This window comes from Orycteropus afer, unplaced genomic scaffold, assembly GCF_000298275.1.
Source record: "Orycteropus afer afer isolate SDZICR_OR568_19922 unplaced genomic scaffold, OryAfe1.0 scaffold00218, whole genome shotgun sequence".
NCBI classification, from domain to species: domain Eukaryota; kingdom Metazoa; phylum Chordata; class Mammalia; order Tubulidentata; family Orycteropodidae; genus Orycteropus; species Orycteropus afer.
This window is the reverse complement of record NW_006921805.1, coordinates 1182485-1195736: the sequence shown is the minus strand read 5'-3', so window position 1 is coordinate 1195736 and position 13252 is coordinate 1182485. Positions and strand designations below refer to the sequence as shown.

At 39.0% G+C, this 13252-nt stretch overlaps 1 protein-coding gene across 1 annotated transcript in view; it reads left to right on the top strand.

The window, feature by feature from the left end:
- The window catches only part of OSBPL10 (oxysterol binding protein like 10), a 576794-nt gene that overhangs the window by 481892 nt on the left and 81650 nt on the right, over positions 1-13252 (top strand). Inside the window, exon 6 of the mRNA XM_007948631.2 lies at positions 6991-7145. Coding sequence (XP_007946822.1) covers positions 6991-7145 — 155 coding nt within the window. The remainder of the gene's footprint in view (positions 1-6990; positions 7146-13252) is intronic.

The window sequence follows — 13252 nt, the reverse complement described above, 5'->3', positions numbered from 1 at the left end:
GTATGCTTATGTACAGAAAGCAGACCACATTCCCTAAAGCAGCTACTCAGCTCCTCCCAGTAGATTGCACCATGGGTGATTACCAGTCTCATCATGGGGAATACTACATCCAGCTGCCCAGCCACATAACCAGGCCCAGCCAAGCTGAACTACCACAATAATTAATATCCAGTTAATTGATTTTGTTTTCAGCAGCTCACATACTTGAGCTTAGTATTTTTATCCCAGTCTTCTTTTAATTTGTACACCCTTGGTATGTTTTTGACTCTTACTACTTTTGACCTTTCTAAGTCACTTTCTTTAGGTGAGAATCTTCTATAAAAGACATATTTGATCAACTCCCAAACACTGTTAATAACAAGATGTATCCTGATTCTCTGTAGCACCAAGAAAGAAGGAAAAAATACTGCTAATTATGAAACTCCACTGAGAGTAAGATGAATGCCAATTTCAGAGATGTTAAAATGTGAAAATACATGTGTCTTCGAATTAATGAAATATGGTTTAGACTTCCATTTTTTAATGACACAATCTTGAGAGGCTGTCTTTTAATAGAGCAATATAACCCATTTATATTTTTCTTAAAACTGGTGTTTGTTTTTCTGCTAATCTCCTTTATGCTTCTGTTTTTATATTTTCATATTTTCTTTCTGTTTTGCTATACAGGTTGCATTTCCTTTACTCTTTCCTTCTTTATTATTTTCAGAAAAAGATGAATGTGTATACAAATTTTTATAGTGGTTACAGTAAGTTTTTCATAAACATTGTTTAACCTGTATTTTTCTAATCATCAAAGTCAAGGATGACAAACTCCTTTTGAATCACCCCTTTAATGATGAAGATTTCAGCATAATTTTGTTTCTTGCTGTTTTTCTCCAGTCTGCTTCCCAAGTTATGATAGTACAATATAGGGGCTGTTGTTATTACTGCTTTCATGTTAATTTAATATTTAAATGATATATGATAATTATCACAGCTGTTTCAAAATAATTTTGACTTTGATATTTAGTTATGTAACCAGGATTAGAAAAATTATTTGAATTCAACTCCAGAACTGTGATTAGGGTGAAGTGGGTGAGGCATTCACCTTGAGTGCACAATTTGAGGGAGCACACACAGAAATACAGTAATTAAATAATACTTTCATGTAGTATTTTTTAAAATTAAAATTAATGTTAAACAATCCATGATGAACAAAATATCAACCTTCTTAATAAAGACAAAATCTGACAGGATGGGGGTTAGGTAAAGGCAAGTGAGGCCAAGTAGTGCAAGACTCTTTTTTGCATTCATTTTGATTAAACACTAGTCCTTTTATGTGTCTTACCATTCTTGAGTTCTTAATTCTGCTCCCCACCCCCTACCCCCAATCTCTTGGCATACAGCTTCAAGTCGTTTATCAGCAAGAGGGTAGAATATTTCAGATTCTAGGCATTGTTGCCAAAAAAACATTTTTTGTTGTTGTTATGTGCCGTCAAGTCGGCCTCAACTCATAGTGACACCTCCTTGGGTTTCCGAGGAGGTATCACTACGGAAGTAGATTGTCCAACCTTCCTTCTGAGGAGTGACTGGTGGGTTTAAACCACCAGTCTTCTGGTTAGCAGTCAAGTGCCTCAGGCACTATGCTACCAAAGCTCCTAGAAAACATTTAGTGTAGAGTCTAATGGTATGTATAGACTCTGAAGCCAAGCTGCTGGGGTTTTACTCTTGGTTTTGCCACTTACTAGTTCTTTGTGCCTCTGTTTCTCCATCTGTCAGATGGTTATAGTCACAATACCTAGCTCATGGGGTTGTCATTAGAATTAGATGACTTAATATATGTAAAATGCATAGAATAGTCTTGGCATCTAGCAACAGTTCAGTAAGTGTTGGCTATTTTCAATAGAGTAAAGATAATTTGGCAGAAGATGAACATTATCTTGATTCGTTCCCTATTTCACTCCGCATTTGTAGACTTTTTTTTTTTTTTTGCTTTGCTTTTCTTTCTTCTCTTCACATCCTGGCATTTAGTGTTGCTGCCTGATTTTTGGCCTTCGAAGGCTCATCTAATTTTTTTGTCTGAATGATCTTTCCTCTACATCCTCTGTTATCTTCTGTCTCATTATTGTTGTCTCTCTGTCCAGCTGCACACTGGTACAACATCCTTATTTTGACATACTGCTTAATTGACTTTCTGCAGTGTTGATTCTACTTTTTCCTGGTTTCAGTGTTAATTTTAAGTCTAATAATATTGCTTCATAGTAATTCTTTAATGCATCCATCTCCATTTTTACTTCCACCTTTTTTCTTCTTCTGGCTTTCCATTCTTGTTTCAGAGAGGCTGCTTTATCCTCTGTCATGCTGAGGACAAACCTTTCCTGATGTTATATATGATGCTTTACATTAGAAATTTCAGAGATGTATTCCTCCTCTAAGTGTTATGGAGAATATTTCTTTTCCTGGGTTCTATACAGTCTTTTCATTCACTCCATGTTAGAAGTTTCTTCCTCTCTCCTCAAATGAAACAGATCTATCCAGACTGCCAAATAAATTATCAACTTTTAGAGCATCTGGACTCAACAGAGATGCACTTGTCTGTCTCCTTTCTCATTGCTTCTTCAATGCTCTGACTCCACAGAGTACACAGAAAACTACATTCCCCAGGATGTGCTACTACTTACCCACTTCCTGTCATGGTCCTTTATCCCAGGATGCAGTGCACCACTGAAGACTATTTCCTGCCCTATTGTCTCCTGGGATACCATCTTTGGGTGATGTGTATGGAGGGGAAGGAGGGATAGATCTGAGATGTGGTGGGAATAGAGGGAGTGCTTTCTTGATTGCCTGGACAAGCAGATACCATTTTTATTCCTAGTGCTTTTTAAGATTTCCTAACTTGTCTAACAGGAACTCTGGTAGCATAGTGCCTAAGGCACTTGACTGCTAACCAGAAGGCTGGCGGTTCAAACCCACCAGCCACTCCTCGGAAGGAAGGTTGGGCAGTCCTACTTCCGTAGTGACACTGCCTCGAAAACCTAAGGAGGGGTCGCTATGAGTCAGGGCTGACTCGACGGCAAATAACAACAACAACAACAACTTGTCTAACAGACATTTACTACTCGTGCAATAAAATAAAAATTCTGAAAAATATCATCCTGTATTTATGGGACAGCTGCCCAGTATTTAAAATCTGAATCCAACTCCAGGTCTGAGGCAGAATCAGTCAGCAAGACAGGTAGGAAGTGTCTTTCAACCTCTCTCTTTTTTAAAATAATGTTTTATGTTTTAGGTGAAAGTTTACACAGGAAATTTGGTTTCCCTTTAACAATTTTTATACTAATTATTCCGTGACAGTGGTTAAAGTTTTCCCAATGTGTCAGCTTTATCATTATTTCTATTCTGTTTGTTCTGTTTCCATTGATCTTGTTTAGCTTCCCTTCTCCTCCATGTCTTCTCATCTTTGCTTTTGGGTCACTGTTTACTGTTTGTTCTTGCATACTGTATTTTGCACAAATAACGTAAGTGTTAAATGGTTTTCACAAATCATCAACCCCCTCCTGCATTAGTTCCCTAAGTTATGCATATTAGTTTCCCATACATGTTATGTGTGTTATATGCCTCTGTGTGTGTTATTGTGTCCCTGATCAGAATGGTAGGTAGTGATGGCTGGGAACCATCTAGTTCTAGTCACAGGTTAGAAGAGGTTGTGGTTCATGTGGGCTGTTAGTCCTGTGGACTAGTTTTCTCTCTGAGCCTTTGATTTCCTTCATTCTCTTTCACTCCTGATGAGTAGAGACCAACAGTTGCATCTTAGATGGTCTGTCATAAGCTTTTATCCACCTGTTTTAAGGCAGATTCTTGTGTCTTGAATCCTTGGTTGGTTTTCTCAGCCCAGCCCCACCTGCCTAATTATAGGGATTCCTCCCAAGTTCTGATGTTAGTTCATCCTTCAGTCTTTGATTTTAGTGTGAGTTTTCACCCTTTTCAATGACCTCAAGGGCTGATAGACCAATGCCTTTTTGCATGGGAAGTTTTGCTTTGCTTTGCTTTGTTTGCTTGCTTGCTTTCAGAGGCTATGAAAGTCACAATCTTCTTGAAATTTACTGTCTCTGAATATCTTAGGAGTCATTCATTCATCAAATATTTATTGAGCAGATACCCTGTGCCAGGCTGTATTCCAGATCCTGGTAACAGTGCAATGGACAGGAACAATTTTGTTCTTGCCCTCAAAGAGCTGCCTTCTGGGGAGGAAAGAAAAACAGTAGACAAGTAAACAGATGAACAAGATGAATTCAGATAGTGCTAAGTGCTGTGAAGACATAGAGTGATGTGACAGGGAATGTCCTGGGGCACTACTTCAGCTATGGAGGTTCCATGAGACCTCTCTGATCAACTGGTGTTTGAGCTGAACCCCCAATTTCACAGGAGAGCTCTTCCATCTCCATGTAGATGAACTGAAGAGATGGCACTCATGGAGAGGGAATTGCATGTATAGAGCTTCTAACTCTGTAATGAACTAGGTTCATTCAAGGAATAGAGAAAAAAAGTGTTTTGAGCATAGTGAGCAAGGGAGAGAGGAAAAGAAATGATGTTGGCTCATGCCTCCGGCCTTCAAGGTAAGCCAGGCAGTTTAGATTTTATTCTGATTGCAACGAGAAGCCATTTGAGGCTTTCAAGGAACAGAATGATGTGGTCTAATGCTTGGCATTAAAAAGCCAAAAAAGATGATAGCATAAAAATTTACTTTTCTGCACAGTACTGCATCTACTAACATACACGCATAATCACCTATGCATTCCTTTCTAGCTGGCTCTCATATTTTGTTTCTATCAACTACATTCCCTTGGAATGTTAAAAGTTTGGGATACTTACAGATTTTTCTTTGAGTAACTCTGGTGAAAAGGCTGACAGATAAAATTATTTTAAGGCTGAAAAGTTGAGTTGAAATTCAGACAAGTCAGTCTCCACTTCAGCCTACCTTTACTTGATGACTTATTCTTGTTAGACTGAGAACAAAGTATGGGTCTCCTTTTAATATTATCTTCTTATTTGCTCCCTTGAAGAAGGTGTTTGGAGGAGGATGCGAAAAGCTTTTATTTTCATAAGCTCCTTTGTATCTTCCTCTTGTTTCAAAATTGTAACTTCCTACCTACTTTTTTCTTTAGTGTCCTCCCATATTTCATAATTTTTTTTTCACTTTGGACCTTTTAGGCAAAGGGCCCTGGGCTGCCTGTGGTAGTTGTGAGATGTCAATGTGTGTAAGATTAAGTCACCTCCTCTGGGGGACCTGGGATGAGCAGATAAAACCAGCGTGGCTGTCCCCTGATGTAGATGATGTCATTAGCACTCTCATTAGTCATTTGCCCCCCAGTTCCATGAGAGAGAATGGTACTATTGCTAGAATAGTACCAACCAGGGATACGTTTTCTATTCTGGGTTCTGGGATTAATGAGGGTAGGAGAAGATGGTTGAGTGGGCTTAGAGCCACAAACATAAATAGGGCATTGAAGAGGAGATAAGAAAGCAAATCTACAGACTGTAGATTACCCAAATTTGAGACCTATTCATGTTCTAATAAGGAACCCTGGTGGTACAGTGGTTAAGCACTTGGGCTGGGCTACTAACTGAAAGGTTGGCAGTTCATACCCACCTAGCAACTCTGCAGGACAAAGACCTGGCAATCTACTTCTGTAAAGGTTAAACTAGAAAACGAAACCTGTTGCCATTGAGTTGATTCTGACTCATAATGACCCTATAGGACAGAGTAGATCTGCCTTATAGAGTTTCCGAGGTTGTAATCTTTATGAAAGCAGAACTGCCACATCTTTCTCCCATGGAGGGCCTGACAGGCTTGAACCATTGACATTTCAGTTAGCAGCCAAACACTCAACCAGTATGCCACCAGTGGGGGAAATGCTATGGATAGTTCTACTCTGTCATATGGAGTTGCTGTGAATCAGGAGCTACTCAACAGCACCTAACAAGAACATGGGAGCTCTGGTGGTGTAGTGCCTAAGGCACTTGACTGCTAACCAGAAGGCTGGCGGTTCAAACCCACCAGTCACTCCTCGGAAGGAAGGTTGGGCAATCTACTTCCGTAGTGATACCGCCTTGGAAACCCAAGGAGGGGTCACTATGAGTTGGGGCCAACTTGACAGCACATAACAAAAACAACATATTCTAATAGCAGAATTGTGTGAGGTAAAGAAATTCATCTCTGATTACTTCTACCATTATTAAGCATATTAAAATATTCTGTAATTATAAGTGACACTTAAAACAGGACTAGAGTAGGAATTCTTTTATTTTTTAGGAGTTGAAGGAAGATTAGAAAAATGCTTTTAGTTTACCAGATTGGTATTGATAAAAATGTTTCTTACTAGATTGGAATTACCAGATCTGTCGCTATGGGGCTTCCTGACATTTGCTGCACCTTGACATATCTGATGGCAGAGGAGGCATTATTTTGAAACACCTTTTTGAAATCATGGTCATCATGTCAGTGGGCATTTAAACCACATTTTGAGTAGCTCATCTGTTACAAAATTTGACTTGTGGTTTTTGCTGTAAATATTTGTTAATTAGAGGGAAAAACACCTTTAAGAAAATTTGACATAGGTAAAATGTGATTTGTTTTTGTCTGGAGGTGGGGAGAGAAGAAACCTGTGGTGATTCTGATACTGACATTATACAGAAAGTACTTATAAATAGATATTCAGAATCTAATTTGGTTTCTCTTCCAAAACAAGCCCCATTTAAATCCACCATGTATTAAGTTGGATCCATTTTAAGTAGATCTCATGACATAAAACCAAACCAGACCAAACTCGCTACCATTGAGTTGATTCCAACTCATAGCAAACCCCATTTCTAAGGCTGTAAATCTTTACAGAAGCAGACCACCCTATCTTTCTTCCTCAGAGCTTCTTATACAATTAGGTACAAATATTTCTTAAGCTATAAATGTTTAATTTGGAAAATACTTGGCATCATTCTAGGTCTTTATTTCAGAAAACATCCTGGGATGGCATGGGCCCAAGTCACATTCCACAGAGCAGCTGAAAAATGGGACACTTGGCTCTTTGCCCTCAGCCAGTGCCAACATAACCTGGGCAATTTTACCAAACTCCGCTGAAGACCAACAAACCTTACAGCCAGAGCCAGAGGTAAGCTAGCCGTCCTCTCTCAACGCATTCATAGCTTGTGTTATTGCTTGTTCAGAAATAGAGTAATTATATTTGTAACTTGCTCATCTCTGTTTTTTAAGAGGAGACAAATTATAAAATGGAAGAATTGCTGGGAAATACAAAATCAGCTACATACATGCCTGGCACTTCTCTTGTACTGGTGTCTGGCGTCTGCTGTGGGTGAATTGTGATCCTACAAATGAGGAATCTCCTATTTTCACTGAAATGGGAGTCATTTTAACTTGTAGTGGGAGAAATTCTACCAGACCCATTAAAATGATGCCTATTTACATGATGGGAGCAGTTACAATATATTATGTCAGTCCCCTGAATAATGGCTTCTTGATGTGGTTCATGCTAACATAGCTCCTGCCTCACATGCTTAACTCCTGCATGCTACAGCACCAGGCTGGGACCTGGGGTAGGGTGGGGGTGCACTCCTAGTAGGTGTTAAACTGAGCCCAGGCTGCAGAGGATAACTGCCCTGCCTTGTCATGGAGGAGAAGCCCCTGAAGATCTTAAGGACCAACCAAGCACTTGTCATTAGACTTTATGTCATCTACCCACACTGCGTCCTTGAATAACTGCCTTTAATAGTCACAAAGGGAGCCGAATGCAGTATTTCCTTTTGTCAATTTTACTTTGTGTCATGAGTGAATTTTTGTTTTTTCTCTTTATTTTGATGCACATGTCATTTTGACATGATCTCTTGAACCAGACTGAGACCCACTTAACCATGTTTTGAAGGTAGTTCTTAATTATAACTGAAATCATTTTATCCTGGCAGTTGTATAACACTCTCAGAATTGATTTTGTAAAGTTGAAAGGCCCAAGGCAGCTTCTATGATCAAATGGTCCTGATTATCAATCAGATATTTTCTTCAAGTCTCACATGATTATGTTCTCCCACAAAGACTGGATTGGTAGTTTTGCTCTTCTAGAGGCAGGATGATTCTGCATAGTATTTAAATAGCATCTTTAAGATACCTTAGCAGAGTTTGAAAGGAATAGGGAATGTGAATTTCTAAAAAGCATTTGGCCTCTACCTGTATAAAGACTTTCAGGTGGAAAAAAACATATGCTGATGTATAGGTGAATTGGAAGGTAAGTTGGTGTCTGTGTAAATGGTAGGAGCCCCAATGTCATATTGCTTCCTTGGGAGACTCAGCTAGGTTGGCCTTTGAGGATGGGATATTGAGCTGCTAAAGAGTTGGAAAAATACATTATTGTTTTTTCTCCTGGAAAAGAGCCTTTGGAGGTTCACACTGTAATGCACATATTTAAAATCTTGCTCTAGAGGGAAATTAAAAGAGTTGAGGTATGCATCATTAGATCTTCAGAAATCATTTTGCAGCATCATTCCCAGCTGCATTCTTGGGCAAAACCAAACAGTTTCCGCAACCTAATAAACTTACTTACTCAAAACAAAACTAACTTACTAGGGCTGGTTATTTTAATTCCTTATTCTGTGAATCCTTTTTAGTTCTCAGCTTTTCTCTGACAGGTGCTTCCTCTTGCCCCTGAAGTTTGGATGGCCAGATCTGTTCTTTTTATATAAAACTACTGCCCCCTCTGCCTTACCAGCCAGTACTATCAGCAGAAAATTGTATGTAATGGCCCATAAGAAATAAGTAGTTCCCAAGTTCAACTTTTAAAAAACACCCTGAAGGTTAAGAAGTAGGGACATCTTTTCCCTTTAAGTTAGGAACAGTCATTCATTTCTGGTTGTCATTTTTACCCTTACTCTTTTCTGTCAGAGCCATGTAAGATATGGTTTGATAATTCTTTATAGCAATGAGAGACTTATGGGGCGTGATGCTGCTTTGATGATTTTCTGAGAAAATAGAATTGGAGTTCTTTTGTGGAGACTCCCCTCATCTTTTCCAGTGACAGCTCTAGTAGATGATTCTAACAACTCAAACAGATAGTGTTTTTTAGACACTATTTTTCTTTTAGACCATTGTGCTTTGTCATATTATTTTGTCTTAATAGTTGAAGAGGGTAGCAATATCCACCCAATAGTTTTCTTGTCAGAAGAAGGAAATATTTTCATTGCCTTCCTTCTCTACAGCTTGGAGAAATAACCCAAGAAGGGATGAAGTGAAATTTCTAAAGGCTAAAATGTCCTTAGGAGAAGGTTCCTTAACCCTTTTAATACATATAATACAGTTCCTTTTGCAAGGAATCTGGTGGCAACTAATTTGAAGTATTGTAATTATAGTGGCACTTTAGTTAAAGTGATTAATGTTTCTGGTTTGTTGTTTTAAGCATATTAGGTCTTTGGGGGCAGTCAGACATTAGAAAAATAAAGCATTTTCAAGCTTAGCTAGTTTAATTCCCAGAAGAATAAAAGTTCTAAGTCCAATGTGTTTTAATACATGATTTAAGAGAGATTTGTGGTTGGCTCTGTTATTAAGTGAAATGACCTTAAAATTTTATTATGTGAAAATGAAATATTCTACCATAATGAAATGAGTTAAGATCTTGGTTTTAGCCATCAGTGGAACAAATTTTCAACTCTGTAACACCAGTTGAAACATATATTTAGATAGGGTATTTGATGTGCTTCCTTAGTTGAAGAATGCCTTGTTTTAGGAAAGGAGTGTGATTGTGGCATATACTGTGGGCAGGCTCTCTCTAAGGAGTTCTGGTGGTGGGGTGCTTAAAGTATTTGGCTGCTAAGCAAAAGGTTGACACTTTAAACCCATCACCAGCTACTCCATGGGAGAAAGATGGGGCAGTCTGGTTCCATAAAAATTTACAGCCCTGGAAACCCCTATGAGGCTGTTCTTCTCAATCCTACAGGGTTGCTACGAGTTGGAATTGACTTGATGGCAGTGGCTTTTTGTTTTTGTTTTGGCTCTCTCTAGACCTTCATTCCACCTTCCTCATTGAAGAGACTAGAAACCCTAAAAACTCCATGTCCCAGACTTTCTTGTAGCTATCAAGACATCATACCCTTTATTCCCAAAATCTAGCAGGTGGCCCAGTCCAACTTTAGAAAGACTTCGTAATGACTATACATACTGAACACTAGATCAGCATATAAATTAGGTAATTAGGTTATGGTTATAAAATTGCATAATTGGATTTTCAAGTAAATATATCATAATCCCTTCTTCCTCAAGGGAGGGAAATACTTTTTAAGAATAAAAGGAGGAGACCGATAGAAAAGATTTAGCTGATTCTGCCTCAAGAAGAATTTTCATACCCTTGGTTGAATTGTCATTTTTAGTACTGAACTTTTGAACCACTTAGCAACATAAAAAACTGTCAATTTGAAATCCTCTGACATTCACCTTGAAGCCTGTCCAGTATAATCCACTCAGCCCATCTTTATCATCCGCTATTCTTCATCCCGATGATACATAAATGCATCGGTGGATGTGATTGAAGGTATGTATCACTCATGGGATGGTGATAGATTTTTGAAGAAAAACTAGGTAAGATGTTGTTTTCTTTCATCCTTAGATGTTTTGTTTAACACAAATTTTCAGTCTTACAGATTTGTTCAAAATATTTGACACATGCTTATTTCTTGTCAACAGTTTGACCAAGGAGTGAGGCAACTATCACTGGCTTATAATGATTGAAAATCACATTAATAAGTCCTCTGATAACTCTGGAGATTTTAATTAATTCCATATGGTTGCTAAGCAGGATATGCTGTTGATCACATTTAGAATTTAAGAATAAGTTCATGGGTGAAATGATTCCCTTCCTCACTGCATTCCTCATCTCATCATCAAAGAGACAGTTTAATTGTATATCCTTCCCAGAACCTGTAAAACAGACTTTTTGCTGCCTTAAATCTTTTTGCTGCTTCTGAATCTTAGAATAGCCTTTAGAAGTGGTATATGTCCACTCTTCAAATTGGAGTGGTTCACTAACTTGCCATTATGCATTGCCATCAAATCAATTCCAAGTCATAGCAACCTCATAGGGCAGAGTAGAACTGCCCCACTTGGTTTCCAAGGCTGTAATCATTATGGAAGTAGTCTGCCACATCTTTCTCCCATAGAGCGGCTGATGGGTTTGAACCACTGGCTTTTTGTTAGTAGTGGAGCACTTAACAACATGCACCACTAGGGCACCTTCTAACTTGCCAAATGACACACAACTTTTAAGGCTGTTTTTAGGTGCCATTGATTTGGTTCTGGCTCATAGCAACCCTCTATACAACAGAACTACAAACTAAACATCCTCACAATCGTTGTTATGTTTGAAGCTATTGCTGTAGCTACTGTCTCAATCCATTTCATTGAGGGTCTACCTCTTTTACCCTGACCCCTCTGCTTTACCAAGCATGATGTCCTTCTCCAGGGACTGGTGCCTTCTGACAACATGTCCAGAGTACATGAGACAAAGTGTCACCATCTTTGCTGCCAAGGAGGCATTTTGGCTGTACTTCTTCCAAGACAGATTTGTTTGTCCTTCTAGCAGTCCCTGATATATTTAATATTCTTCACCAACACCATAATTCAAAGGCATTAATTATTCTTTAGTCTTCCGTATTCATTTTCAGCTTTTGCATTCATATAAGGTGATTAAAAATACCATGGCTTGGGTCAGATGCACCTTAGTCTTCAAGGAGACATCTGTACATTTTAACACTTTAAAGAGGTCTTTTGCAACAGATTTGTCTGATGCAGTGACATAAAATTCGTCAATGGTAAGGATGGGATTGATAATCTGAATTTTGTTTCTCCCAAGCTAGTGTCCTTTCCTTTATAACACATGATCTCCTGTATTGGGTAGGATTCTTTTGGTTGCCAAAAAGGGGGAAAAAATGGATAATATGACAATCAGTAGCTCAGGCAATAATTAAACTTAATTTTCTGAGATCCAGATTTCTTCTGTTCTTCCTGCTTTGCTGTCCTCAGCTGTTGCTTTTTATCTTTATGCATGTCACTTATGGTTGTAACATGGCTACTAAACCCCAAGAATTGCATCTTCACGATACCATCTATTAAATGAAGGAAGAGGATTTTCTCACAGTTCTACTGTTCTGGTTACCTAGTGTCGCTCTAAGAATATACCACAGATGGGATGGCCTTAAAAAATAGGAGTTTATTCTCTTACAGTTTGGAGGCTTTAAGTTCAAGTTCAAAGTGCCAGGCTCTAGGGGGTGAGTGAAAGCCCCTCGACCTTGGGCTTCAGCTCTGCCTCTTGCTCCCAGCCCACTGAAGCTAGAGGCACCTCTTTGTTCAAGCAGCTAGTGGGTGCTGAGGCTAACAAGCCCAAAGTTGACAAATAAAATGGCACAGTTCCGATGTTACCAAACCACACGACAGGCCATTAACTCAAGTCCATTGTAAGTCCCAAGGTCAGCAAAGCATAGCAGGCTGCTGAACAACGACATGGCTACATTCGGGGTCCAACCATGCCATAAGCTTAGAGACTATTCCTAAAGCTGTTTCTTATATACGGGAAGCAGACCACATACCCAAAGGCAGCTACTCAGCTGCTCCCAGTAGATTTCCGCCATGCCGTTGATTACCGGTCTCGTCATGGGGAATACTACATCCAGCTGCCCAGCCACTCAATCAGGCCTAGCCAAGCTGACACACAAACGTAACCACCTCTACCTTTTCTCAAAGGAAGCCCCAACTACACTTCCCCTGTTAACTCATAGCCAGAACTGGACCACATATTTATATACCTTTAGACCTGTAACTGGGAAACGTAACTGGATCTCCATGATTATTTTAGAGCAATCATGAGTCACCCTCTGAGACTGTGAAATGGGTTTTTGTTAGGAAGAGAGAGCAGGGCAACAGCTTTTGGGGTGGTAACAGATAATGTCTGCTGTACCCCAAATCTGCCCCAAGCAGATGCTCTTCATGCAGTGCAGTAGTCACCTTCCACTTCCCCAGGACTTTCCTGACCTGACTGCTTATCTCATAGATCATCTTCTTTTAAGGCAGATTCTACATCTGATTCACTGTTGGAGACTCTGGAATATATAGCAAAGTACTTTTTTTTTTTTTTTAATTTTATTTTGATTTGGGTGAAGATTTACAGAGTAAATTCACTTTTCATACAGCAGTTCACATATACTTTGTCTCATGTCATTGACCAAAATT